Raw genomic sequence first — 27,455 nt, 5'->3', positions numbered from 1 at the left:
TGGGAGCAGATGGGAGTGGGGACCCTGGGCTGCAGCCTCTTCCCCACAGTGTCCACGGCAGGGGGGTCTGAGCCCTCCACCCTGTCCACCAGCCGCCCAGTGCCAAGGGTGAGGGGACGCCTTCCCCGCGGACTCCCACCCGCCGAGCACACACGCAGGGCCCAGAGCCAGCTCCCCCGCCGAGGGAGGCGGGCGGCACCCACCTGAGGCTGGCCTCCTGCTCCGCGTCCTTCCGCTCAGAGTCCTGGAGCACCTGCTTCCTCCTGATCTGAGTCAGCGCCTCCCGGACCTCCACCAGCCTGGCACACAAGAGCCGCTGCCGCCTGGGGCCTGCCCTGGGGCTGCCCTCGGGGCTCAGGTGCCCAGGGGCGCTGCTGGCGGCTCCCGCCGTGGTCCACACCCACACTGTTCCGAGCGGGGCCCCAGCTGCACTCTTGAGTGAGAGCGCTAGCAGGGGGCAGGCTGGTGCCCTGCGGTCCCACGCGGCCACTGCTTTCCCGAGGCCCGCGACCCCCACTAAGGCCTGCGCCACTGGTGGCGGGGGGAGGTACCTCTTGTCCAGGGTCTGCATGTGGTTCTGGTTCTGGGCACCAGGGCACTGTGAGGAAGGCAGTGGGGCGGAGACTCACAGCCCGGCCAGCACAGACCAGCCCCGGGCCGGGAGCCGGGGAGCCCGGGCACGCACGGTGCCAGCTCACCTCTAGGACTTCCTTGTCGGGTGCCTGGACCGCCTGCCGCACGTCCTGCTGCAGCCTCTTGAGCTCTGCGTCCTGCAGCTGCCCGCAGGCCCGAAGCTGGAGCATCTCCCGGAGCAGGCTCAGCATGGCTCGCTCGCAGCGGTCCTTGTGTCCCCGCAGGGATGCCACCTCTGCCTGCAGGTCGGCCACCCTGCCGGGGTGAGGAGCAGGCCGCATCGGGCTCGCGTGCTGGGGGGTGGGGGGGGTCGGGGGGTGGTGCGGCTCCCCCACCCCCACCCCCCGCTCAGGCTCACCACTGCTCCAGCTGCCTCCAGTGCCCAGGCGAGTCCCGCTCCGGGACGGAGGTGGCAGATGCCAGGTGGCTGGACTCATAGTTCTCGGAGTTCTCCTCCAGGCTCAGGAGCTCGGGGCTGGCCAGTCCTTCCTCCGGGGGGAGCCCCGGGTCCCCCAGGGTGACAGTGCTCGTTTGGGAAAGGGGTGAAGCCCCCGACGAGGGGTTGCTAGCAGCCAGCTCCGCAGGAAGGTGCCTCCGGGCTGCTAGAGGGGGCTGGCTCCCGGTGGAGCTTAGGGCACAGGGACCCCAATCACTGCGGTGACTGAGCGTGTGCACCGGGCTCACCCTGGCCCGTCCAGCGGAGTCACAAAGCCTGGTCCCCGGAGGACTCGGCTCCGGCTGCCCGACCCCAGGGAATGCAGCTCAGAGGCCCCGGCCCCGGCCCCGGCCTGAGGACACGCAGCACCCACACGCAGTAGCAGGACAGCGTCCTGCCTGCCCAGCCCGAGGAGGCCCCTGGGCACCAAGGACGCCCCACGGCCCACACCCCTGTGCAGGCTCCTCCCTACACTGTCCTACCGGCCCCACCTCTGTGGCCCAGGCTCACCTACACTGCATCAGCCACTGCCCAGAGGCCCTGGACCTGGATCCCTGGGCTGCCCAGAGCTGGACACCAGGGCGGCTGGGAGGCTCCAGGCCTCGGGGAGCACATGGGGGGGTGAAGAGGGAGCACCTGCCCTCACAGCTCTCCTCTAGACAACAGCGAGGCGGGCAGGGCAGCCGGGCGGCAGCGGCTCTTCTGGAACCAGCGTTTCCTCACCAGAACCTTCTGACTTTAGGGCCCAACTGCCAGTGGAACCTGGGCCCTCGACACTCCTGGCCTTGCAAGGTCTTCCCAACTGCCCGTTTCTGGAAAGGTCTGAGGGGGCGCCACTGAGCGGCCCGGGCGGGAGGGGCCCGCAGGAAATGGGGGGGATGGCAGCCAGGGTGTGCCGGAACGGAGCAGGAGAGGGGTGCAGGCCGCAAGCCAGGCTGCGCGGGGCCTCCAGGGGCCTTGTGGCCACAGTAAGAGAGCAAACAGAGGCGGGCGCGAGTTTCCATAGTGTTTTATTTGACCCAACTGGGGAACACGAGGCTGGTTCAACGCGTGATCGATACAAGCCGTGACATCCCGCTCTCCGGCACCAGGTCTTGGAAGCCAGCCCGGTGCTTCCCGGTGTGTGTCAGGCCAGTGTGGACCCATGCCCCCCGTGCCTGGCCATCCAGGCCTGCCTGCTGGGGGGCTCACTGGGGCTTCCCAGGACCTCGTCCGGGGGCCCTCCCGGAGCCGCCATGACAGGGCCCGGCCCGTGGCCACATCACACTTCTCACAGCCCAGAGCGGTGTCCAGACCGAGGGCCCCGGGGAGGACCCTGTCCCTGCCAGCCCTACAGCTGCCCAGGGACCAGTGCCAGCATGTCCCACAGGCGTGCGTCGGCCACAACTGCTTCCTCGCATGGGTCTCTGGGCCTCTTGCCTTTGTCTCCGTCCAGTGGGGTCAAGGCAGCCCTGTCCCAGATGCCCCCTGCTCGGTGGCCCTGCAAACCCCTGACTGCTGGCCCGTGGCCAGTGCTGGGCAGGAACCAGGGAGCCGGCGCTGGCCATCAGGGTATGATTCCTTTATTTCTTTCTTCCAGAGCCCCGCCATGCTCATTTCCCTGCATCCCCCAGAGGGCTCCTGCCAAGAAGGGAAGGCTTGTGGCCCCCCTCCCTTGAAAGAGGCCCAAACCAAGGTGAACTGCCCCCGACCCCCGGGCTGCCATAATAGCACCCAAGTAGCCTTGTCTGAGTTGGCCAGGAATCACCTCCAGAAAAGGTCCCCTGGGGCCCTGGGGACACAGGACACCAGATCCAGCCCCACCTGGCCAGGGAGGGGAACAGTATCACTGCTCAGGCTCACCAGCCCATCCCAGAGCCCGCCTGCCCCAGGACCAGAACCAGAGCTGCCACGGAAGGTGGCCTGGGCCAGGGGTCCTCAGAGGCCAGGGGGAGCCCCCATGTGCTCAGGAGAGCCAGTCTCTCAGTGCCATGCACGCCACCCACAGCTGCTAGGTCTGCACTGTGGCCCCCAAGAGCTCAGGGTGATGGGGATGTTCAGGTCACATATGGTCCTCAAGTCTCTCTCTGGCCAAGACTCTGGAGGGCCTCGCCGTGTGTCACCTCCAGGCCTCTGTAGCAGCTGCATGTCACTGAGGCCCTGGCTGCTGCAGCACAGGCCGTAGGGTCCTCCTGGGCCAGCCCACAGGGGGGCAGATGGCGCAGAGGCAGCAAGGGGCCCCGCCCTGGGGGCCGGCTCGCACGTGGCCTCACACACACACAGACACACACAGGTCCCGGGCGCTGAGGGGGGCGGACGCTGGATCCTGCTGCCCCGGGGAGTGAGGTGGGGGCCCCAGGGAGGGGCCGGGGCCTCACGTCTGGGCCAGGGAGAGCTCCTCCAGGCCCCCCTTCCCGAGCCGGTACCTGGCTAGATCCTTCCTGGTCACCAGTCCAACCACCTGTGGGAGCAAAGCCAGGTCAGTGGGGCTGGCGGCAGCTCCTCCCACTGTGGAAAGTCCTGTCCCGCGTCCTGGGGGCAGCACAGTCTGGAAAAGCCCTGGAGCTGGGCACGTGGCTACTCTGGGTCCCGCACCTGGAGGTCCCCCAGGGGCTGAGGGCAAGGCCCTACCGGTGACCAGGGCAGGCAGGTCAGGAAATGAAGGGCTCTCGTGGGCAGGAAACGAAGTGGGGAGGGCACACCCTCCCCGACCACTCGCCTGGTTGCAGTTGTCCACCACCACCAGATGCCTGAGGCCCAGGGCCCGAAACAGCTTGAACACCCGTGGCAGGGACGCGTCCTGCAGAGGGGACGGGCCTCAGTGGAGCCGCCGGCTGGGCTGGCTGCCCCCCAGCCCCGAAGGACAGAGCAGAGGCAGGACGACCAAGCCGGGTCCGCTGGTGAGCCCCTCCCCGCATGCCCCCCATTGTGATGTGTCCAAGCTGCCCTCCGGCCGCGGGCAGGCACCTGGGGCACCGTGTACGGGGAGGGGTTCATGAACTCAGACAGGTCCATGGTGCACTCCCGCTCGTCCTGCGACACGTGGATGGACTGGATGGGCGGGAAGCGTGGGTAGGCGTCCCGGAAGTCCTTCAGCCTCAGCCGCCGCCGCACCAGGCCCATGCTGGAGCGCTCCACAAACACCTGCGGGTGGCCGTGCATCAGCCCCGCACCGCCTACGTCCCCCGCCACCCCGAGGCACCTGGCAGCTACCTTGTGCTTCAGGAGGACGATCAGCTGGGAGCGCAGGATCAAGCCCTGGAGCCGGGCCGGCTGTGGGAAGACGGACCCTTGGCTGCGGGTGGAGCCCCGGGTCTGACCTGAGACCCCTGCTGCCTGGCATCTGCTGCTGGGACACCCTGCCGGGCTCCCTCTTGACACATGGTCCCCATCTCTGGGCACCAGCCCTGCCGCAGGCGGTCCACCGTCACGAGCTCATCACTCCCCAGGGTCGGGGGGGGGGGGGGGGCAGCGGGACGGGACCAGGGCGAGGCCCGAGGTGGCCGGAGGCCCGGGTGAGACATGGGCACATCCGACCTGGACGCTCCCGACACAAGTCACCACCACGAATCCCTGGGTGACGGTGCATGTGAGGGGCCTGCACACGAGCACATGGCACCCCTGACCAGTGGTCGGCTCCCTGCCAGGCCACACGACTCGGTTCCTTTGCAGCTAGTGGAGGTGAGCTGCACGTGCACACGCGGGGTTCCCACGTCCCTGTAGACTTCCCCACATACCCCGCCCGATACACGTGGCCAGCACCTCAGCCTCCCTGAGCTGACCCCAAGCCACGCGCATGTGCAGGTTGGCCCTCCGTGTCCGGGGGCCTGGGTACCTGTGTGTCACCAGCTAATTCCACCACCGGGAACCCATTGTGATTGGACGTGGTGTCGCTGAGTATGTCCACGATGACGCCCACTTTCTCCCTCCTCCGCAGGCAGGTGACCGGTGTGCTCATCACCTCCCTGAGGAAGAGCATCTGCTGCGCCTTTGCTGTGACTGACCGTGTGGTCCAGGGGAGCTTCCCAAACACTCTCTTTACACTGAAGTTGAAGCTCAACACGCATGAAGCCGCCAGATGCAGGAAACCCAGGGACCAGGCACCGGGTGGCCAGCGTGTGGACGTTCAGAAACAAGCACACCCTCCCAAACCTCCCGGGGTGTCCGCTGTCCCACCACCCCTGCTCCCCGCCAGCCATACCTGGCAGTGAGTGAGTGAGAGGTGACGGGGGCCTCCCAGTGCAGGAAGGGCACACTCTGCAGCTGGATGTGCATGTCGTACAGGCCCTGTGTAGGGGCAGGCGGGTGACGCTGAGACACAGAGGCCGCTGGGGCCGCGTCTCCGTAGGCCCCACCTCCCTCTGCCTCTGTGGCTGTCTCCCAGCCCTTAGGCTCAGGCTTCCGGCCAGGGGCACGGTGGGGGCTGCACGGAGCGAAGGGTAGGGCAGGCAGGCCTCTCCCCACAAGCCACACCTCGATGAAGATGTCCCCCACGATCTTAGCAGTCATCAGGACAAGCATGATGGGGAAGCCGTAGGTCACGTTGCTGGTGGCCTCCATCATGATGACCGTCAGGCTGAGGGTCATCCTCACGATCCCACCTGCCCGGGGAGGTTGGGTGTAGGCTCCAGCCTCTGCGGGCCACTCTGCGCGCCCCCTCACCCCCACTGCCCGAGTCCTCTGCGCGTGCCTGTGCCCCCACCCGTTCACCCAGGGGGTCTAGCCCTGAAGGCTGTGCCGAGTGGGCACAGTGACCCTGCACGCCACAATGGCGTGAACTCACGGCCTCCACTTCCCCGAGGGGAATGCGTCCCCCTCCTGACCTTGGGACGCCGCCCAAGTGGTAACCAGGACTCACCTAGTTGGGCAGCTGCTCCCATCAGAGCGTATTTGCCAGGGTCTGCCCAGATCTGTGAGGACGACAGAGGAGGTGTCAGAGGGCCAGCAGCCCACCAAGATGTGGGGTACCACCAGGGGCCCCTGGGCCCAGCAATTCCAGCTCTGGAAGCCAATCCTACAATTCACGCACACAGGCAGGCAGCATGGCCTGTGGCAGCACCTAGAATGACAGAAGTCTGGAAACAGCCTAGGGGTGCCCTGCCCAAAAAGGCTCCAAAGGCTCCAGTGTTCATCCACACACTGGACAGCTTGGCAGCTACGGCAGGAGGAAGCGTGCCATGTGTGGAGAAGGAAGAGGGACAGGTGGGTGCAGAGAGAGAAGCCGGCACACACAGCACGGTGCTCGGCCAGAGAAGCCACACACGGGCCACGCAGTGTGGACGCCATTCAGGAAAGGCCCTGGAATCGAGTCCCACACATCGGGCTCCCTGCATGGAGCCTGCTTCTCCCTCACCTTGTGTCTCTGCCTCTCTGTGTGTCTCTCATGAATAAATAAAATTTTTAAAAAAGAAAAAAAAAGAAAAAAAAAAGGAAAGGCCTTGGATGGGCAGATCTAGAGACAGAAGGTGGTTAAGGGGCTGCGGGGGCTAGGGGGGGAGGTGGCAGTGGCCGCCAGCGGGCAGAGTCCTCGGGGAGAGGAGAACGCTGTGCGGGACACTAGGCACGTGGTGACACGGGGGACAACGGTGCGACCCCGGGAGTGCGCTGAAGAACTGCCGCACCACACGCTTCTGGGGGGAGAGAAGGCTGACGGTATGTGAATTGGCTCTCATCCAAAAAAGAAAAACCTGGGGATCCGTGAGTGGCTCAGCGGTTTAATGCCTGCCTTTGGCCCAGGGCGTGATCCTGGAGACCCCGGATCGAGTCCCATGTCAGGCTCCCTGAATGGCGCCTGCTCCTCCCTCTGCCTGTGTCTCTGCCTGTCTCTCTCTCTCTCTCTCTCTCTCTCTCTATCTCTCTGTGTGTGTCTCACGAATAAATAAAATCTTTTAAAAGATCAAAAAATTAAAAAAAGAAAAAAAAAAACCCAAAGCCACGCCCGGAAGGAAACGTGCAGAAGGGACGACCAGAACCCGGGAAAGGGAGCAGGGCGGATGGGAGACCCTCCCCGGGCCCTCATGGTTTTAGAAATCTTGTTTTGGTGACTCAAATGAGAAAAGAAAATACAAAAAAATGAAAGCCTAGAGCCTGGAGGCCGCGCACACGCGCGCCTCAGTTGTGCACCCTGGGAACTCTGAGCATCAGTCCCGATGCACGGCTCTCTGCTCCGTCCACAGACGGCCGTTCTGACCCCGTGCTCACGTCGAGCAGCAGCAGCCACGCCCAGGGGCTCAGATGCACCTGTTCTGGGAACCCTGGCTCCCGGGTCCTGGTGCCGGGGAAGCCCACACTCACCGCGGCCCCTGTGAGATAGGACAGGGAAATGCCGAAGAGCCGGCCCCAGGCGGCCCCGATGAGCAGGGATGGGATGAAGACACCGGCGGACACGGTCAGCCCGTAGGTCCAGCAGGCCAGGAAGAAGTAGACCAGGGTGAAGAGGCCAAGCGTCATGGGGTTGTAGGAGCCTATGGGAGAGGGGGCTGGCCAGGGCCTGCCACATGCACTCACAGCGAGGGGGCCGCCCTCCCCGCTGCCCTGTCACTCCTCCTGGTTGCACCCTGGCCCCCAGAAGCAGCCCCGTTCTCCAGGGCCACAGCGCAGATCTCAGAAGCATAGTCCTCAAAGGATGGCGCCTGGCAGGTGGGGCCTGGTGCCTCCAGCAGGACGCTGACCTGAGACCGAGGGAAGGGTGTGCAGACCCCTGGGTGTCAGAGAGGGAGGCTGCCAGCCACCAAGCCACTGCAGACACCTCCAGACACTGGAAGATACCAATCGGAGCCCGAGACCAACATATCCAGGAGTCCCCCGCTCCTGTGCCCAATGGCTCAGCCTCGCCCCACGGTTACTAAGCCTTCCTGCGGAGTTGCGTGGACTCCAGTTGCAAGTGTACAGGAGCATAAAGACTAGAGAGTTCTCAGCGACCTTGTTGTGACAGAGAGTAATGAGAGCTGGCCTAAAAGACCCCCAAATGGAAAATGTGAAGTGTGTCGCACAACAGCCACACACCGGCTTTCACAGGTGCATACAGTAGGCGCTCTCGTGAGCCTGTGTGCTGTGGACAGGGGTGAGGCTGCTGCCCACGCGGTGCCCAGATCAGAGCCATGGAAGGCGTGTGCAGAAAACCAGCAGTCTGCAGTTTTTTTGTTTGTTTGTTTGTTTTTTAACTAAAAATGGGATGTGGCTGGGGCCGCCTGGCTGGCTCAGTCGGACAATCTTTCCAGCTTTTGAACTGAGCCCCCATGGTGGGGCTACAGCTTACTTAAAAAATATTAAAAACAAACAAACAAACGTGTGGTTAGGAGAGGCCGCATGGCAGTGCTGTCACCAGGCTGGAGGGGGCCCTGTGCTGGCAGCGACCAGAAAGAAACCTCCGCGGGAGACTGGAACGTCGTCACCGAGGGAGACAGCCCCAGAAGCCACCCACCCCCTCCCAGGTGCTCGCCACCAGCCCACCCCTGGGCCCGCAAGCCCCGTGTGCCACCAGGTCTGCCACTGCAAGGGTGGTGACTTCCACCCTCAGCACAGCTGCCCAGGAGAGGATCCCCAGGCCCAGGGACAGTGGGTCACAGAGTAGCCTGCAGGGGTCGAGGCCTACGTGGAGACGAGTGGCTGACGGCACAGGGCTCAGACACACACCTGGGGGGTCGTGGAAAAGGCTGACCACGCTCTTCTCTGGGGTGTTGAAGAAGGCTGCAGCCATGGAGTTGTACTCGCCATCTGCACAGAAGAGCTGCAAGGATGGAAGAGAAAACGGGCCGGTAGGGCAGACTGGTCGGAGGCTGTGCAGCGCCAGGGTACAACCATACGACGGGTGAGTCAGGTTGTGGCCTCGGGGAGGCAGGACGCAGAGCCAGGCCAGGGACTGCAAGGGCCCCAGAGGCAGGTCCAGTCTGCAGGGACCAGTCCACAGGACACTGGCCAGACGGTGACTCTGTTGCTGGGGGCACAGGACTCTGGGGCTCAACAGTTGGCACCCAAGCCCTAGTGCTGGCGGGCCCAGCCCTCCCAGGCTGAGCAGAGCATGGTTCTGGCGGCCCGAGCCCCAGTGGGGTGGCCAGAGTCAGCCCATGGGAGGCCGAGACCCACTCTGTGACACCTATGTCCACCCCTGTGGGTGCTCACTGCCTGGTTCCTCCCCCTGCCCCGGCCAGCATGGTCTGCTCTGCCTCCCATTTGGTGGTTCTGGATGTTTCACACAGCATCACACAAAACAGCTACTTTGTGTCTGGCTCCTGTCCGTGGCATGTTTATTTATTTTTAAGATTTTATTTATTTATTAGAAACAGAGAGAGAGGCAGAGACACAGGCAGAGGAAGAAGCAGGCTCTGTGCAGGGAGCCCGACGTGGGACTCGATCCTGGGCCTCCAGGATCACACCCTGGGCTGAAGGAGGCGCTAAACCGCTGGGCCATTGGGGCCGCCCCCCATGGTGTGTTTAAAGGCTCGCCTACGTAGCAGTATGTCAAGGCTGTGACTCGTTTCATGGCCAAATAAACCCACTTACAGACAAATCCCGTTCTGCTGAACCTTTTGCCAACCGGCAGACACTGGGGCTGATGGATGGCGGGCCGTGACCGTGCTGCAGCGAGCACGTGTATGCGGGTTTCTGTGCTTCTCGGGCCCGCACTCACGAGCCCGACTCCTCAAGTCCCCATGTGGCCCTAGGCAGGCTGCCGCTCTGGGAGGAGGACCGGGGAGACCCCACCCAGCATAATGTCCCCTCTCCTGGTGCCTGGCAGGCCCATGAAGCCCGCCCGGGCCCAGAGTTCAGTTGTGTCAGCCATCTTCCTGCCACGTTCTGCCTGGGGGACCCGCTCACGGCGCCTGGGCCTCCTACCTGGAGGGGATAGGACACGGAGCTCCCCTGCAGGGGCTGGCAGTCCCGAGATGAGTAAATCAGCACGAAGGCGACTGTGGCCGTGACCGCAGCCACCAGCATGGCCTCAATCACCTGGAGGCAGGGCCGGTGGATGTATCTGGAACAAACAGCAGGATGGACCGGGCCTCAGGATGGCTGGATGGTTGAGTAGTTGCCATGGCAACTGGAGTGTGCACCTCAGGAGAGCCCATTGCAGGACACGACTGGTGGTGATACAGCACACGCAATCACTAGGTCATCTCCTGGTCGCTCCCCGACAGCGTTTTACATCCAGGGTGAGAGAACAAGAGGCAGAAGTGCTTCCCGAAGCCTATGACCTGCCCGAGGGTTTCGAGAAACCTGAAAGCTCCCATAAATGCTCTGCAGATGAGAGGGCCTCTGCAGGCCTGACTGTCCCCTGGGTCAAGACCTTCCCGGCCTCCAGCCAAGCCCGTCTTTGCATGGCCCTGGCCAGGGCTGGTCTGTCCCTGCCCACACGAACCACCACGAAGGACGCGTGTTGGCACCCAGTCTTCCACGCAGCCCCACGGGCCCAAAGCCCAGAACACACCCATTTTCAGAGGCCCCAGGTCCACAAAAGGGAGGCTTCTCACCTGATTCGAAACATTGTCAGCCAGTAGTTCAAGGCATTGAACACGGCGCCAAGGATCCCACCTACGAGCAGGAAGGGGCAGCGTGAGGGACACAGGGAGAAGGGGAGGAAGGCAACGCTGTGTGCGGCTCAAGGTCAGCACACCCCGGCTCGCGGACAGGCTGACTGCTCCAACACCTTGCCTGCCTTCCAGCAAAAAAGGTTTTTCAGAGTAGAAAGCACTGTCCAGAGCTCATGCTAATTTTTTTTTAAGATAGTGTTTATTTATTTGGCAGAGAGCAAGCACAAACAAGGGGAGCAGCAGACAGAGGAAAGGGAGAAGCAGGCTCCCCGCTGAGCAAGGAGCCTGACGTGGGACTTGATCCCAGGGCCCAGGACCCAGGATGGTGACCTGAGCTGAAGGCAGATGCGTCACCCGCTGAGCCACCCAGGAGCCCCACTCATTCTATTTCTTGGAAGAGTGCCCCGCCGAGGGGCTTTTCCAGCAGAGAGGTAAAGCTCCGGCCTCCCAGCCGTGGGCTCCCCCCGGGGGTGCATGCACAGGGCAGGATGTAGGGGGACAGCACCCAGGTGTGGGGGCCACAGCCCTCTCCGGCCGCTTCAAAGCTGGGCCAGGCCTGGGGTCTGGCAGGCCCTGACCCCACCACACGCTGACCCTGTCAGAGGTCACCTACTGCCGCCTGGAGGGGGACGGGAAGTGCCCCTTCACGGGACAGCCCTTACCCACCACGCCCATGGCGATGAAGATGGGAATCTCGTGGATTGTATACACCATTGTCTGCACAGAGAGAAGGAGCATCCCGTGAGAACCCCACCAGCACTCTCCACTCAGATGCAAGTACGGACACGAGCTGCAGTCAGCCGGAGCGCACAGGCCTCGGGCACCACGCACCCGAGTGTGCAGTCTACGGGAGAGGGGCCAGGTCTCCTGAGCAGACCACGCTCCCTGCAAGGCTTTTGCCTGCTCCTGGCCGTGTCTCCGTCCGCCTAAAGGTGGGGACAGCCTGAGCCTTTGGCAGATGGGAGTCAGGGGGGCACAAGTGAGGGAGAGCCCCAGGAACACATTTTGTGACCCCAAGTGACCTGAGGGCTCCTGTGTCCACGTGTGTGGTGCCTCCTGGGGGTAGGGCCCCAGTGCGAGGCACCCGTGTGCCCTGTGGAAGCGACCGTATGAGCACCGCGGCCAACAGTCCACAGAATGACAGGGTGCCAGGTGCCCCCGAAGGACCCAGCAGGTGTCAGGCGTCCCAAGCTGGGTGGGCAGGTCAGACGTGGCCTCTCCTGAGTCACCTCCTGGCCCCCAGCACGTACAAACTAGAGCACAACCCTGTAGAAAAAATTGACTATTTCCCAGAAATACACGTTCTCAGGACGGACCTTATGTACGCGGCCTTGGCCTCATGCCGAGAAAGAACCAGAAAAAACGAGGGAACACAGTGTATTACCTCTGTATCAAATCTTCCAAAATTGATGAGCCCTGGGCTGGACAGATCCCATATGTTTCCATGGTAAATGCTCAGGACAAAATTCAGAGTGAACGTGGAAATCATGGAAGCAAAGAACTGTGGGCAGAGAGAAAAACAAGCCGCATCAGAAGCAAGCCCGCCTGGCAGGAGCCCCGGGTCTGGGGGGCTGGGAAGGGTCCCCACAACACTCAGGAGGTGCCAGGGCCCTTGTGGCTGGGCCAGTGTGTCGCAGCCTCATCTGGATGAGGGTTGGGACCGAGCCAGTGACGGAGCTGAGGGAGGTGTGCGGGGCGGGGCGGGGGGAGCACAGAGGGCCCGATGAGGATGACAGGGTGCCCACGAGGCCCATGACTGGCAGGGGAGGCGCACACGGCAGGAGGAGGGCTAGCAGCTCAGGTCCATGCCAGGTAGAGCTGGCCCTAAGAGCCCCACGGGGGTGTGGCTCTGGCCACAGGGGCTTCCGGGCACAGGGGCTGGGAAGGCACCCCCTGAGCTGTGCAGGGCACCGGCCCTCTGCAGGCACTTACTATTCTCCATGTCAAGAACTGGTTCCAGAAGGAGGCGCCCTCCTCCAAGCTGAACAAGACTCCACCTGGAATGGCAAGCAGCCCTGACGTGCTCACCCAGGCCATAGGAGACCCCACGCCACTGCAGCCTCACACCCCACGACCCCAGGCGCCAAGCCTGGCCAAGGGAGCCACGGGGCCTGTTGGGGACTCGTGCCCACACCCCGCACTCAACATCTACAAACAGCAAGGCTGCTCCTCCACACAGGAGGAACACAGCTTCCCCCCCACACTGCCCTCCTCACCCACGGGGGCTCCAAACGCCGCAGAAACGCCGGCCGCAGCTCCTGCAGAAACAAAGTCCCGCTTCTCTGTGTCTCTGCGGAAGTACTCGAAGATCTGCAACAGAAGCACACAGGGAGAGGCCCTCAGCCCGCTTCCCCAGGGGCACGCCCCTCACACAGGGCAGGGTCAGCTAGGGCCGCAGAGACAGGGTCCGAGCGACACGGACCAGGGACATGGAGGGATCTCTGCACTGCCCACCGATGTGGATTCACAAAGACCACAGAACTGGCGCAGCAGCGCACCCTGAAGACGCCCTCGCAGACTGACGGGATGATGATTAACCTTCCAGACCGTGCAGGAGACACACCAGACACCTCAAAAGCCCGTGGAAGATGGGACAAAAGCCAAATGGATGAGGCACTAAAAACACGTTCATGATGTAAAGACCATGAGCGTCTCTGAATCCCCAGGTGAAGCCAGTGCAGCACCGGTCAGAACGTGCTGGTGGCTTCTGGGGCGAACAAGACAAAACCTCTGAAACTGATCTTGAAGTTGAAGCACCTTCAGTCTGCACGTGAGCCGCTCCTGACCTAGGCCCTGTGGGCCTTTGGGGCGGCCATGGGAGAGGTGTGGTCCCCGCACAGCTCCCTAGGATGGTGGGGTCACCTCGTGGGGAGCAGAGCACTCACCTTAAAATCCCGCTTCAGTGACGTTGACCTCCCCTGGGAAATGCCGGCGGCGATCACGGAGCCCGAGTGAATCATCGGCCCCTCCTACAAGCACAGGACAGCCATCCTCAGACCAGCGTGGCCTCAGGTCACAGGGCCATCGGGTGTGGGCAGAGCCACATGTGCTCCATTACCTTCCCCACTGCCAATCCGCCCACCACGGACAGGATCACGCCGGACACTTTGATGACGAGGGTCTAGAACACAAAGGAAGGTACATTATCTCTGATTAAAGGCCACAGGCGGTCTGGGAATCTGGTTATGCGCCCAGCTCCAAACCCGTGTGACAAGCAAGGAGGTGTCCAGGAGGTTCAGGGCACCCGCAGGGGGCATCCTTGGTGCTGCGCTTCTGGCCAATTCTTTTTTGCCTTCGTGAACCTTCTAATTTTCTACCCCAAGTAGGTGTGTGTCCCAGAGAGCCAAGAGCAGCAGCCCCTGTGGGGGTGCACACACCCCAGGTGTATCTCCCAACCCTGCGCCCACCCGCCTGCTCATGGCCCACCATCTGGCTACCCCGCACGGGCGCACAGGGCAGATGCTGTTGCCAGGGGCTCCAGGGTGGACCCTGCTGTCTGTGGCAGGGCACTGACCCTCCCCGAGGCCGCTCTGCCCCCTCAGGGTGCCGCCACCCGCCCTGCACCCCTGGCACACAGCTGCAGGCCCCCGGGAGCACCCCTCCCTGGACGGGCCCAGAGAAGCCTCCGGCTGAGGCAAGCTGACCCGACACCTGGACACTGCCACGGAGAAGCCACGCTCCTGACAGCCCAATCTCAGATGCAGAGCATTATCGAGAATGTAAAGTATAAGGAACATCAAGGAAAACCCTAAAAACAGGAAAAAACTCATGGCGAGTGTACCTACCACCGTAACAAGGCTTTTCTCAGCCTGAAATATTAACCCCATGTGTTCCATGTGGCCGTGATCACAGCAGACGCCCCATTTAAGCATTTGTGTGTGATTTAAAATGCGTACAAGAAAATTTCACCACCTTCCAAAGGAATTTTATGTGAATTCAAAACACACGTTTGTGGGCAGCACAGAGTGGACCTGGGTCAGTCGCAGAGGGGCATGGAGGCAAACCCACAGCTCCCAGCCCAGCGACCCCCGGCCTCACCTTGAGCCGAACCACATGGGGGATCTTCACCCCGTTGAGGAAGCACTTGATCTGTGGGATCCCGCTGCCAGCGGCGACCGGCTGGAAGGAGAGAAAGACCAGCATTGAGCTAGGTTGAGTAAGGGAGGTGCTACAGCCGCCACCAGCCCAGGACACGGCCTTGCGGTGCCCAAGGCAGGCAGGGGAGGGACAGCTGCCCATGGACAGCTCCTACCTCTCCTCATTCCAGAGGCAGTGATGATGGGTAGTGGAAGGGAGGGCAGGACATGGGAGGGGCCAGGAATGGAGTGGGAAGGAGATTCAGTGTCTCTCCCGCCCCGGGGGGGGGACCACAGTGCACCCCAGATAGATGCTTCTGGATACTATACCCATGACAAGGGAGAAGCAAAGCAAAGGCAGGCCACAGGAAGGGAGGCTACTGGGAGAAGTCTTGGAAAGAAGCAGCGGGTCCTTCCAGGTGGACCAGCCCTACTGCTGAGGCCCTGCACATGCTGGGCATGCCCCGCAGTCCTCGCTGCATGGGGCAGGAGTGGCACCTCGGGGCCCGGGCGCGTTCCACTTGGATTGAACATCTAACGCCGGCGCCGGCGGCCCCCATGCAAACCTCACCGGCAGGATCTTCAGGGTTCCCACCCGAAGGAACCCCTGCTGTGACCCCCTGGCAGCCATACCTCCACAAAGGCGACGATCGCAGAGCCCACGAGCACGAACGCAGAGTTCAGCGTGGCCCACAGCAAAAGGGAGAAGGAGAGCCCACCCCTTTCCGTGAACTTGTCGATATCTGGTGCTCATCAAGGATGACTGGCAGCCTCACCCTGGCCTGCCTGCCCCACTCCTGAGCCCAGAGCGTCCCCCCAGGCATGCGCGCACCCCAGACACGTCACAGCCCAGCTGTGACAGAGATGCAAAAAAGCAGGCAGCCACGCCTCCCCCACCTGGATGGCAAACGTGCCCGGTTTGGAGGCCTCACTGCTGGCCAGTGAGAGCTGCACTTGTGGGACCTGAAGGCTCTGTGGTGGAGCCCGTGCTCCCTTCTGCGCGGGAACCATGGACAAAGGATACTGTCCTTGACGATCTTGTACTTCAGGCCGGCCACGTTCTCCACCACGATGTCGATGAAGCAGGCCACGAGGCCTGTGAGGATCCCGATCATGGCACAGATGACCCAGCGCTTCATCTCCACCGTCCGGAAGGCCTGTAGGGGAGGGCAACCGTCAGAAGTGAGCATGGAGGGGAGGCCTCCACTCATAGGCCACTCGAGGCGGTGTGACCAGCTCCTGGGGTTCCGCGGGCCACCACCATGAACAGCATCCCGGGGAGGCAGCCTCTGGCCAACATCTCACGGGCGGTGGGCCTTTCCAACTGGCCCACAGTCAGGCGCTGACGCCGAGCACTGAGCAGACTTCTCTATCACATTGACTCGACACGCCCACTCCCACGCCATGTCCTGCATAGGCGTCTCTTGCTCCAGGATAAAACCCACAAGAACAGATGGTGGCTCCAGAATCAAAGAGAGGAGGGAGAGGGCCGCGTGTAGGCCAGGAGCAGCTCCACTAGGACGCCTCTAGGACGCCTCGAGCAGCAGCGTGGACGGCCCAGCCCCGACTCACTGTGTGGTTGATGCGCCTCTCCTCCTCCAGGAACAGCTGATTCTCACTGTTGTCGTAGTCCAAGCTCTGCAGGACACAGGACCCCGGCTCCAGGTTCACGTTGGGCAAAGGTGGGGAGGGGGGACAAGGTGCCCAGGGGCTGCTTGGGAGGGAGGAGGCCCACCTCGTACTTGAGGGACAGGAGCTTCTCGTTGTGCGGGATCTCCTTGGGGAAGGGATGAGGGGGGTCCATCTCCTGCAGAAGGAAGAGGCAGAGCCACGCACCTGACAACCCAGAACATGCAAGAACGGAGCACAAACGAGAAGGGGAAAGGCCACATGTCCATCTGTCCCATGAAGTCCGTAGTCTCCGGACCTCAGAGCTGGACAAGGTGCCACAGGCAGGGAAGTGCAGGCACACAGCCCTTGGGAACGCAGACACAAAGTCTTGGACAAGGTACCAGCAGATCGGCGCCCTCGGCACCATGGCCAGGTCAGGTTTATCCCAGGGATGCATCCAAAAACCAAGTGACGTGTTTGTGGAACTGTGGGAAATAGATTTCTGGTCTGCGTCCCACATGCTGGCACGCGGCCTCCCTGGAGGGTGTCTTCCGCTCCTGAGGGGTGGGCACTGCTTGCCCAAAAAATCTAGACTAGAGGGTAGAACTCTCAGCTCCCACTCCCTGACCTCCAGCCTCTGCAGAGGGGGATGGGCTAGAGACCCCTGCCCAGCACCAGGGGCCTGGTCAACCACAGGGACTCTGCAGAAGCCCGAGGTGCAGGGGTTCAGGAGCCTTGGGTGGGAACATGTGGAGGTGCAGGGAGGGGCAGGGCCTAGAAGCTCGGCGCCCCTTCCCCACCCCCCAACCCCCCATGGGTGTCTTTCAGCTGCTGTTCCCAAGTCGTACCCTTGATGATGAACCAGGAAACCTAAGTGAGGTGTTCCCCTGACATCTGTGAGCCGTCCCAGCAAACTACAGGCCCGAGAAGGGGGTCGTGAGAACCCCGACTTACAGCTGGGGGGCCAGCAGCACGGCTGACAGCCTGGACCTGTGGGTGGCCTCTGAGGTGGGGGCGGGCTCGTGGGACGGGGCCCTCAGCCCGGGGGCCTGCCCTTGAGCCGGGCACACAGTGTCAGGACTGAGTGGAATCGTAGGACGCTCAGTGCCCGCGGAGAAAGAGGATCGCTGGCTGAGGACACCCCATGCATTGGAGCCCGTGTTGTGAGTAAAAGCAGTTCAATACCATTTCAGCAGAATAAAAGACAAAATCCTCATGATCATCTCAATGGATTCAGAAAAAGGATCTAGGGATCCCTGGGTGGCGCAGCGGTTTGGCGCCTGCCTTTGGCCCAGGGCGCGATCCTGGAGACCCGGGATCGAATCCCACATCGGGCTCCCGGTGCATGGAGCCTGCTTCTCCCTCGGCCTGTGTCTCTGCCTCTCTCTCTCTCTCTCTGTGACTATCATAAAAAAAAAAAAATTGAAAAAAAAAAAAAAAAAAGAAAAAGGATCTAATAAAAATTCAGCATCCATTCATGACAAAAATATGTCACAAATTAGGAACAGAAAAAACCTCCTTGGGGCACCTGGTGGCTCAGTGGTTGAGCGTCTGCCTTTGGCTCGGGTCGTGACCCCGGGGTCCTGGGATCGAGTACCGCGTTGGGCTCCCTGCAGGGAGCCTGCTTCTGCCTCTGCCTGTGTCTCTCATGAATGAATAAATCTTAAAAAAAAAAAAAAGAAAAAAAGAAACGAATCTCCTGACCCTGATCAAGGCACCTATGAAAGCCCCATGCCAGGTGTCCCACTTGATGGTGAGAGACTGAAGCTCCTCCCCTAAGATCAGGAACAAGGCAAGGACGCCTGCTGTGGCCACTCCCACTGCACACCGTCCTGGAGGTCCTACCAGGGCAGGCAGGCAAGAAGAGATCAAAGGCATCCAGAGTGGAAAGGAAGAAATGAAACACTATTTGAAAAAAAAAAAAAAAAAAAAAGAAACACTATTTGCAGACGACGTGATCTCATATACACAAAATCCCCCAAAATACGCTAAAAAAAAAAAAAAAAACTAGAACTAATAAATTCAATAGGATTGAAAGATAGAAAATTGTATACAAACATGAAAGGCTTCTCTATGTGCCGTAGGGAACAGCCAGAAAGGAAACTGAGAAAACTGCCCTTACAATAGCATCAATGACAAGGAAAGCGTAAAATACATGTAACTGAAGAGGTGTAAAATGTATGCGCTGAAAACCATAAAACGCTGTGGAGAGAAACGGGAGATCTGAATAAAGAGACTCAGGTACCCAGGCAGGGAACAGCAGCGAGCCCCCGGCCACCCCAGCGGCGTCCCTGGAGAAACTGTCGTGCTGGTCCTAAAACCCACACAGAAAGGCAATGGGTCTCCAGCAGCCAAAACGACCTTGAAAAGGGGAACAAAGCTGGAGTACTCTTGCTTTCTAGTTTTGAAACTCGCCATGAACGCTCTAGACAGCGTGGCCCTGGCGCAACAACAGACGCAGGGATGGGTAGAGACACGCAGAGCCTGAGAGAAACCTTCCCGTTTACGGCCAAGTGACTTTCCAACTCATTAGGGGAAAAGGTGATTTTTCTGAGAATGGTGCTGTGAAACTGACACCCACACGCGAAAGAATGGAGTGGTACGCTTATCTTCACCACACACAAAATTAGTGAAAAATGGATCAAAGATCTAAGATTACAAAATGCTCAGAAGAAAATACAGGAGAAAATCTCTATGACCTTAGACTAGGCAGTGGGTTCCTAGATGTGACACCAACACCATAAAGAAGAGCCAAATGGACTCCATCAAAATTAAAAGCTTTTGTGAGGCTCCCCGGGTGGGGCTCAGTCGGTTGAGTGTTGACTCTTGATCTCAGCTCAGGTCGTGATCTCAGGGTCATGGGATCAAGCCCTGCATCAGGCTCTGCACTAGGTGTGGAGCCTGCTTACAATTCCCTCTCCCTTCTCCCTCTGCCCTGACCCCACCTCCGTGTCTCTGAAAAACAAAGAAAACAGGAAATTAAAGCTTTTGTGCTTCCAAGGAAACCGTCAAATAGATAACCACCCAGAGAAGGGAGAAACATTTTTGTAAAATACACACCTGATATGCAATATGTGTGTAATATACAAAGAATTCTCACAAACCAATGATAAAAACAACCCAATTAAAGTGGCACAAGATCTCAACAGACATTTCTGCAAAGACATCAGGGTGGCCACCAGCACGGGAAAGATCGACTGGGCATCATCAGCCATCAGAAAAATGCAGGTGAGAACCACACAACCCAGAGGAGGAGCTCACATGCAAGGTCGGCAGGCTCGGGAAACATTCCCCAGCAGCTGCCAGACAGCCTGGCGTGGGGCAGGAGGACAGGACAACAAAGGCCCCTCACCCCAGAGGGGCCCTGCTGCCCTGGCCTCACTTCCATGGCACACGCTCACTGTTCCTTCCTAGATGCACACCCCCTCCTCTGCTCATGTGGCTCAGCCTAAGGGGACACCAACTCGAAGAGCTGACTTCCTGGTTGCTTACACTCTGGGGGCCCCGAGGTCTGTTCCAATTTTGCCTCAGGGCTGTGCACAGAACTGCCCACACCTGCCCTCCTGCTCTGTAGGAACTGCTCACACCTGCCCTCCTGCTCTGTAGGAACTGCTCACACCTGCCCTCCTGCTCTGTAGGAACTGCTCACACCTGCCCTCCTGCTCTGTAGGAACTGCCCACGCCAGTCCTCCGGCTCTGTAGGAACTGCCCACACCTGCCCTCCTGCTCTGTAGAACTGCTCACATCTGCCCTCCTGCTCTGTAGGAACTGCTCACACCTGCCCTCCTGCTCTGTAGGAACTGTCCACACCGGCCCTCCTGCTTGGCACAAAACTGTCCACACCTGTCCCAGAACTCTGCATGGCCCTGCTTGCAATCCACCACTTTTCTTTCTCTTTTTTTTTTTTTAAGATTTTATTTGAGAGAAAAATGAGCATGTGTGCACAAGCAGGGGGAGAGGCAGAGGGGGGAGGGGCAGATGCAGAGGGGGGAGGGGCAGAGACAGAGTGGGGGAGAAGCAGACCTCTCGCTGAGCAGGGAGCTTGATTGCGGGGGGGGGGGGGGGGGGGGGGGGTGGTCTATTCCAGGACCAGGCATCATGACTCGAGCCGAAGGCAGATGCTCAACCGACTGAGCCACCTGGTGCCCTGTCCGCCACCCTCTTGTTCAGCATTTACTCCCCGTGCTCTGCCGGGCAGCACCTACGCAACAGCGGGCCTCTGCCCCCTTGGGGGCGGGTGAGCACCGAGAGCGGAGAGGCTGGGGACGAGTCTACACTCACCGGGTCGAGCAACTCATCGTCCAGCTCCACGTTGCTCATCTGTCCGATCCGGAACAATGCTGACCGTGGTGACTAGAAGCATAAGAGACATCGCAGAGTGCTCAGCCGCGGGCGGCGCTGCGGGGGCGCCACCACCCTCCTGCAGGCCAGCGCCAGACCCCAGGGCGCCCGGTCCCCGAATGAGCCCTGAGGCCCCGCTGTCCTCGGCCTGAGCCCCCAGACGGCCGCCAGCCCTGGGGACCAAGTTCTATAGGACGCCTGCACCAGCGTCTGCCAAATCCCACACCCCACGCCACCCACGTCCTATCGTGAGCTTGAGGGCTCGGGCCACGGGGGGTGGCCACACTCCCATCAGCCACCAGGGACAGACGAGCAGGCCCGTGACTGCCTTCTGCGCACCGCACGGGAACAGAACAGACGCCAGCCACCTCTGCATTTCAGAGAAACGCGTTCCAGGATTGGTCACCCCCAAGCTGCCTGGACGGGGGCCCACGGACGAGCAGCGTCTACGATCCTCCCCCTTCTCCGCGGCTTCGGACACAGGAGGCAGCAGGTGACCCTCCTCCTGACTGGTCAGCAGCTCAGCAGCCGCCTAGTGCTGCGTCACCAGGGGCCACTGCCCCACTGCACATCCTCTGCACACGTCACATGGGCAGGTGGGGAGCGCGCATTCCCACAACCTGTTACACTGTATCGTTACAACTTCTACCTTGTTATTAGTCACCACCCCTAGTCCCCACCCCCGAGATGGGCGCCTGTAGAAAACAGCGCACAGTGCTCCAGGTCCCACACTCGCCCACAACAGGTGGAAGCTTCCGAGGACGAGGGCAGAGGAGCGTGCAGCGTGCTCACAGGACGGTCCTCCCGCTCCATGTGCACAGCCGGGCACTTTTCTCCATGTGTGTGCACTGAGCACCAGTAAAATGGGGGGTTATGGAGAAAAATGTTTCTTTTATTTTTTAAGATTTATTTATTCATGAGAGACACAGGCAGAGAGAGAAGCAGGCTCCATGCAGGAGCCTGATGTGGGACTCGATCCCAGGTCTCCAGGATCACGCCCCGAGCCAAAGGCAGACGCTCAACCGCTGAGCCACCCTGTCTCTTTCTAAAAACACAGACGATGCCCCCAAGCTACTTGATCCATTGAGGAAGACAGGGTGGGTCTCTGAGCTCCGAGCCTGGGGCGGAAGCGCTGGCCCCCCTGGCCACCGGGCTGGCCTGGCGAGGGACCCCAGTTCTCAAGCCCACTGCCGCCTCTGCTCCACAGACAGGACACGTGATCAGGAGGAGTTCTGGCCACCACCTGGCCACAAGCCTGGCCAGAGCAACACCAGACACGTGTGCAGACGTACAGGCACAGAGAAAGGCCAGGGCAGTGCCGACCGTCCAAGAGTGCGAGGCACGGGAGGAGGAGGTGTGCCCTCTGCCCTGGCAGACTGCCCGCTTCCCTCCCACCCACCAGCCATCAGGAGGGAAGCAGGGAAGCTCGGTTACCCGGGCAGGCATCCCCCTTGCAGGAAGGGGCCCCAAGTCAGGGCCCACGTGCATCTCCTCTGGCATCTGCACGGTCTCCGAGGGCCAGGCTGCAGGCAGATGTCGCCTCGGGGGAGGTGTGACGAGAATGGTCCTGTGGGCACGGGCTCACTCGCTCAGGTGACACAGGTGCTCAGCGCCCAACTAGAGGATGCCAGCTGCGCCCCAACAGAGCACTCCTGGCTGGAAATGCGAGGTCATGCTGCCAGGTGGCAGCCCCTCCCTCCCCTGGCCTCTCAAGCTCCCCACTTCTCTTTTCTAGATTTAAGCACATCTTTTCTAGCTTTAAGCACATCTTCCAGGAAATCTCTTTCGCAGTCAAACAAGCCACTTAGAGTTCAGTGATTTACTTGACACGGGTTCTTTCTCTCGAGCAGAGGAGATTACGTACCAGCTCCTCAAACTATGGACACGCACAAGAGCCTGGACGCAATCTCTGGGGCATGCTGCTGAGTCAAAGCAGCCAATCTCATAGATGACACACTGCGCAGCTGCCCTGACACTCAAATCACCAGGCCTGGGGGAATGCGAACAAGGGAGGGGTGACCACAAGAGGGAGGATGAGAGTGGTTCGTGCTGATGCGCATGCTCGGCATGCTGGCTGCGGTGGCACTTAGGTGGATGCAGATGCATGACGCATGTAAGGGTGGAGAGCCACACACGTGCTGACGTCGATGTCCTGGTGCTAGCCTGGCACTATCGTCCTGTGGGAGGAAGCCACGGAGAAACCTGGGGAAGGTGCACAGGCCTTCTGTGTACAGCCTTGTCAAGGTCCCATAAATCCATACCTATCTGTAAACAGGTAAAAAAAACATACACGCGGGACACCTGAGTGGCTCAGTGGTTGAGCCACTCAGGCTCAACTGCCTTCGGGCTCAGGGCGTGACTCCGGGGTCCTGCGATCAAGTCCCGCATCCCTTGATGCCTTGAGCCTCAAGTCCCGCTCAAGTCCCGATCAAGTCTCGCTCCCTGCCTTGAGCCTGCTTCTCCCTCTGCCTGTGTCTCTGCTCTTTCTCTCTGGGTCTCTCATGAATAAATACAAAATACCTTACATACACGCCAATGGAACCACCGCGTCAAACTGAAAAACTTCTGTGCATCACAGGAGACAAGAGAGGGAAAAGGCAGCTTGCACGATGGGAGAACATATTACAAATTGCATATCTGAAAGAGTTAACATCCACAACATGTAAAGAACTCCTACAAATCAACAACCCGATTTAAAAAGTTGGCAGAGAACCTGAAAACATGTCTCCAATGGTGACACACACATGGCCAACAGGCACAGGAAAACATGCTCAGCATCATCAGGATTAGAGATGCAGGTCAGAACCACAGTGAAGTGGCATCTCACACCTGTCCAAATGGCCCCCACCAAACCACAGAGCAGCGGGTGTGCAGGGGAGGCTGGGAAGCTGGAGCCCCGCATGCGGGGTGGGGGTGCACAGCAGTGGAAAGCAGTGTGGCACTTCCTTGGAAAATTAAACACAGGAGGGCATGTGAGCCAGCAGTCCACCCCTGGTGTGTCCTGAAAAGAGCTGGAAGCAGGAACCCAAAGAGACCGTTGCACACCATGCTTACGGCGGCATGATTCACCTCAGTCAGGGGGTAGAAGCGACCCAAGTATCTCCTGATGGATGAACAGATAAACCTACTATGGTCTACCGGTGCAGCAGAAGCTTGTCTGGCCTAAAAAAGGAACTTCTGCAACATGCTACAACACAGACAAATCTCAGGGACGTTATGCTAAGAGAAAGCAGCCAGTCACAAAAAGATAAACACTGTTTGATTCCACTCACACCACAGTATGAGGTTTCTAGAACAGTCAAGTTTAGAGAGACAGGAAGTACAAGGGTGGGCACCAGGGTCTAGGGCTGAGCGTTTCACGGAGACAGTTTCAGTTGTGCAAGATGGACCAGTTCCTTGGCCGGTGGTGGGGTTACACAACAATGCAAATGCCTTTAACCCCTCTGAACTGTATGCTTAAAACTAGACAAGACAGTAAATTTTGTTGTGTTTTCACTCAAAGCAAAACCAAGTTTAAAAACAATTTAAAGGCTGTGTGCTGCCCCATTCTGTTGCTGTGTGTTCTAGCAGCCGCCAGGCTCCGGGCTCAGCATGGAGGATAGAGGGCTCCAGCAGCCAGGGGCTTCCAGGCCAGGCGCGCAGCTGCCCGTACACAAGGTAAGTGCAAACGTGAGGAAGCTTGGGGGGGCCAGGCACACTGGATCAAGTGGACGAGGCTGCCTGTAGGGGCTGAACCCCAATGGGGGGGGGGAAGTGAGCTGTGCGGGGTGGGGGCTCCTGACACCCTCTGTCTAGGCCTGGGCCCAGTCTAGTCCATCAGCTCCAGAGTCCACGATGCCCTTGCTGCAGTGGTGATCTGTCCCATCCCCACTGACCCTACACCGGTGGGACTAGGGGCAGGAAAGACACAGATCTGGGGAGCCCTCGGGAGGGCACTGGGACAGCCAGCCTGAACCCTACAAAGTAGGGCTGTGGCTGGGTGGAGAAAGGAGGATAGGTCAAGGACACTTAGGCAGAAGAACTTCCAGGTGGGCTGAGCACAGTGCAAAGAGCCACCTAGGAGAAAGATGGGGTGCTCACTTGTGTAGAGCAGAATTCAAGGGGCTCTTGAACACGCGCTCCCCTGTCCCCAGCACTCTCAGGCTGTGGTCTGTGGCTCCAGGTCATCAGGGCAGGACACAGAGGAAACCCAGTTCCCAGAAAAGCAAGATCCCTAGAACGGATTCCAAACACTAACCTGAGAGTCCTACCCCTGACCCCAAGGTGGAGCTTCTCAAAGCCAAGGTCCCTGGAAGTGTCCTGCATTTACAAATACTGTACACACCCCACCCCCCACCCCTGGAGCATCTGCTTCTGCTTCAGAATTCCCTTGAGTTCTCGAAATGCCCTGCTTCCCACTGCCCATACATATGACCATGATTTGCTGGTTGACCTCACCCTCTCCTTGTCCCAGCGGCAGAATGGGGTGACTCGCTGATAACTCAGCATCACCCCACACTTGAGCACAACAGGCCCAGGGGCCTGACAAAGGGAACGGCCTGCTCCCGGGCAGATGGAGGCTGAGCTCAGTGGTGACCAGCATATCCTGCCCAGGGCTGTGCCTACTCCCCGCTGGGCACTTAGCAGCCTGGCAGGGCAGCCACATGGCACACGCTGCCCACAGCAACTACTTCAGGAGCTTGGCAGGCCGTGCCTGTGTCAAGGTGGCCACACCACCACGATCCAACTCTGGACATCATGCAACAAATTCCAAAGGCCCAGGAGATGGCCACGACAAGCTCCCATGTCTGATCCACTAGAACATTCCCGTAGGGTGGGCGTTTGCTCGGGTTGCCATTTTAGTTCAAATGGGCCTGGACTGACAGCAGCTTACAGGCCGCCCTCTGCTGCAGAGCCAGGGTGTCCCCCGGAGCCCAACACTGAACTCAGCTTGCCGGCCCAGGGCACGCCTTCCCCACAGGAGAGCTGCCAGCAGAGTCACTCTGTGAACGACGATCCAGTCATTTTCATGCCACTGTTTCCAATACTAACACCCTGAGAGTGGGACCAGCTGGGACAGGCCCTGAGCTCAGCGCAGCGCACACCTTCACCGATCTGCTGGGGAGGACCCTGAGGCATGAGAGGCCACGAGGCCTGCCTCCTCGGGTGTGCAGCAGGACTCCTAGCTCAAGCATCTACAGTCTCCGCCCCCCCACCTCCGCCAAAAGTCTACACACTGCAGGTTCTGATGCAGCTTCCTGCAGGGCTCTCTTTGAGATAAAGGCAAATTCAAGGCCAGCAGCTGTCTGCGATAGGTCTGACCCACCTCTCACCCCACTCCGATCTACTTTCCAAACCCACAGAAGGTCCCCCAAACACACTCTCCATCCTTTCCCACCTCTTGGCCCACCTGTGGGTCTTGCACTCTCCAAGCCACTGCCCGGGGAGCCCTGCACACAGTGTTCACAGAGGGTCAGGCATGCTTCTCCATGAGCCCGCAGCCAGTAGGAATGAAGCTGCTTCTGCACCTGTGTTCCAGGCAAACTGCATGCAGCCAGACACAATAGGTGCATAATACATTTTAAAAAATTGTTTAAGAGGGGATCCCTGGGTGGCTCAGTGGTTTAGTGCCTGCCTTCAGCCCAGGGCCCGATCCTGGAGTCCCAGGATCGAGTCCTGCATCGGGCTCCCGGCATGGAGCCTGCTTCTCCCTCCTCCTGTGTCTCTGCCTCTATCATAAATAAATAAATAAATATTTAAAAAATAAAAAAATAAAAAGAAAACAATAATGTTCCAAGGAGAAAGTAACAAAGCGCTCCCAAGGCCTCCCTCCAGATTGGATCCCTGCTCATGTGGATGTGGGAACCATTTCGGCATGAGACCTCCCTCAAAGGGCTGACATGGGCTGTCAGTCTCTGATGCATTTGGACAGAATGGGGAAGTTCAGGATAAGCCCCCCCAGAAATAGCCTCAAGCTGGCGTCCTTCCTAATTTCTTTAAATTTTATTTATTTATGATAGGCACACAGTGAGAGACAGAGGCAGAGACAGGCAGAGGGAGAAGCAGGCCCCATGCACCGGGAGCCCGACGTGGGACTCAATCCCAGGTCTCCAGGATCGCGCCCTGGGCCAAAGGCAGGCGCCAAACCGCTGCACCACCCAGGGATCCCCCTTCCTAATTTTTAAAGGCTGTTCTAACGTTTAAACAAGACAGGAACGAAAAAAGCAAAAGGAGACCGAGACCCGGCGAGGGATAAAAACAGCTCATTAACTCAAAATTAACACGACCCACATACACTCGCAGACACGCCGACCGCCCCGCCGCCGGGGACACGGCGCGACCCCCTGACCTGTTGCTCGCACGCGCCGGCCGCCCGCACGCTCCAATTTCAACTAATCGCGGAGGGAACGTGGGAGCAAACGCCTGTGACTCCCCCGACCGCCCTGGGCCGGCCCCGCGGAGCAGCAGAGACCTCGGCAGGGCCAGGTCCAGGGCAGGGCGGCGGCGAGCGCGGCCCGCCGCTCGGACCCCACCAGGCGCGGCCCAGGGCCCATCCCCCGCCACCGGGGCACGATCGCGGCAGAGCCGGGCGCCGCGGGTCGGAGCGGACGGCAGGCCCGGCCCAGGCCCGCACTGCGAGGCCGCTCCCGGCGGCGGCGAGGCTGACCGCGCCGCGGGCTCCCCGGGGCGGCCGGGCCTCACCTGGCGGGCGGCCGCCGGCCCGGCCCCGTTCAGCAGCGGCGCGCTCTCGCCGGCCGGCGCCCCGGGCCGCGCCGTCCTCCGCAGCAGCGGCGCCGCCTCGTCGTCGTCCAGGTCGCGGCCGGACCACGACACCTTCTTGGACACGTTGGCCATGGCCCGCGGCGGCCG

General features: G+C 60.3%; 2 protein-coding genes across 3 annotated transcripts in view; both read right to left on the bottom strand.

Annotated features, from left to right (window-relative positions):
• CCDC154 (coiled-coil domain containing 154) overlaps positions 1 to 2,306 on the bottom strand; it is a 7,696-nt gene extending 5,390 nt beyond the window's left edge. Inside the window, exons 1-6 of the mRNA XM_038538940.1 lie at positions 2,277 to 2,306; positions 1,318 to 1,421; positions 992 to 1,261; positions 699 to 888; positions 552 to 598; positions 204 to 299 (exon numbers count right to left, since the gene is read on the bottom strand). Coding sequence (XP_038394868.1) covers positions 204 to 299; positions 552 to 598; positions 699 to 888; positions 992 to 1,261; positions 1,318 to 1,421; positions 2,277 to 2,306 — 737 coding nt within the window. The remainder of the gene's footprint in view (positions 1 to 203; positions 300 to 551; positions 599 to 698; positions 889 to 991; positions 1,262 to 1,317; positions 1,422 to 2,276) is intronic.
• On the bottom strand, positions 2,062 to 27,455 carry CLCN7 (chloride voltage-gated channel 7). Of its 2 annotated transcripts, XM_038540832.1 has the most exons (25): positions 27,288 to 27,455; positions 20,547 to 20,618; positions 16,390 to 16,461; positions 16,227 to 16,292; positions 15,679 to 15,811; positions 15,288 to 15,397; positions 14,617 to 14,697; positions 13,637 to 13,699; positions 13,464 to 13,547; positions 12,795 to 12,888; positions 12,511 to 12,575; positions 11,963 to 12,079; positions 11,241 to 11,295; positions 10,519 to 10,579; positions 9,884 to 10,022; positions 8,684 to 8,777; positions 7,343 to 7,512; positions 5,907 to 5,958; positions 5,522 to 5,649; positions 5,250 to 5,335; positions 4,884 to 5,013; positions 4,262 to 4,321; positions 4,016 to 4,192; positions 3,768 to 3,848; positions 2,062 to 3,509 (listed from the first exon to the last, which is right to left on the bottom strand). In XM_038540832.1, the coding sequence occupies exons 1-25, from the start codon at positions 27,438 to 27,440 to the stop codon at positions 3,423 to 3,425; spliced, it is 2,430 nt and encodes an 809-aa protein (XP_038396760.1). In that variant the 5' UTR covers positions 27,441 to 27,455; the 3' UTR covers positions 2,062 to 3,422. The 2 variants fall into 2 exon arrangements, with proteins under 2 accessions (XP_038396760.1, XP_038396761.1); XM_038540833.1 differs by lacking the exon at positions 16,227 to 16,292.

The sequence above is a fragment of the Canis lupus genome, chromosome 6 (assembly GCF_011100685.1).
Source record: "Canis lupus familiaris isolate Mischka breed German Shepherd chromosome 6, alternate assembly UU_Cfam_GSD_1.0, whole genome shotgun sequence".
Lineage (NCBI taxonomy): Eukaryota > Metazoa > Chordata > Mammalia > Carnivora > Canidae > Canis > Canis lupus.
Note: the sequence above shows the minus strand (reverse complement) of the source record. Positions and strands in the feature narration are given on the sequence as shown.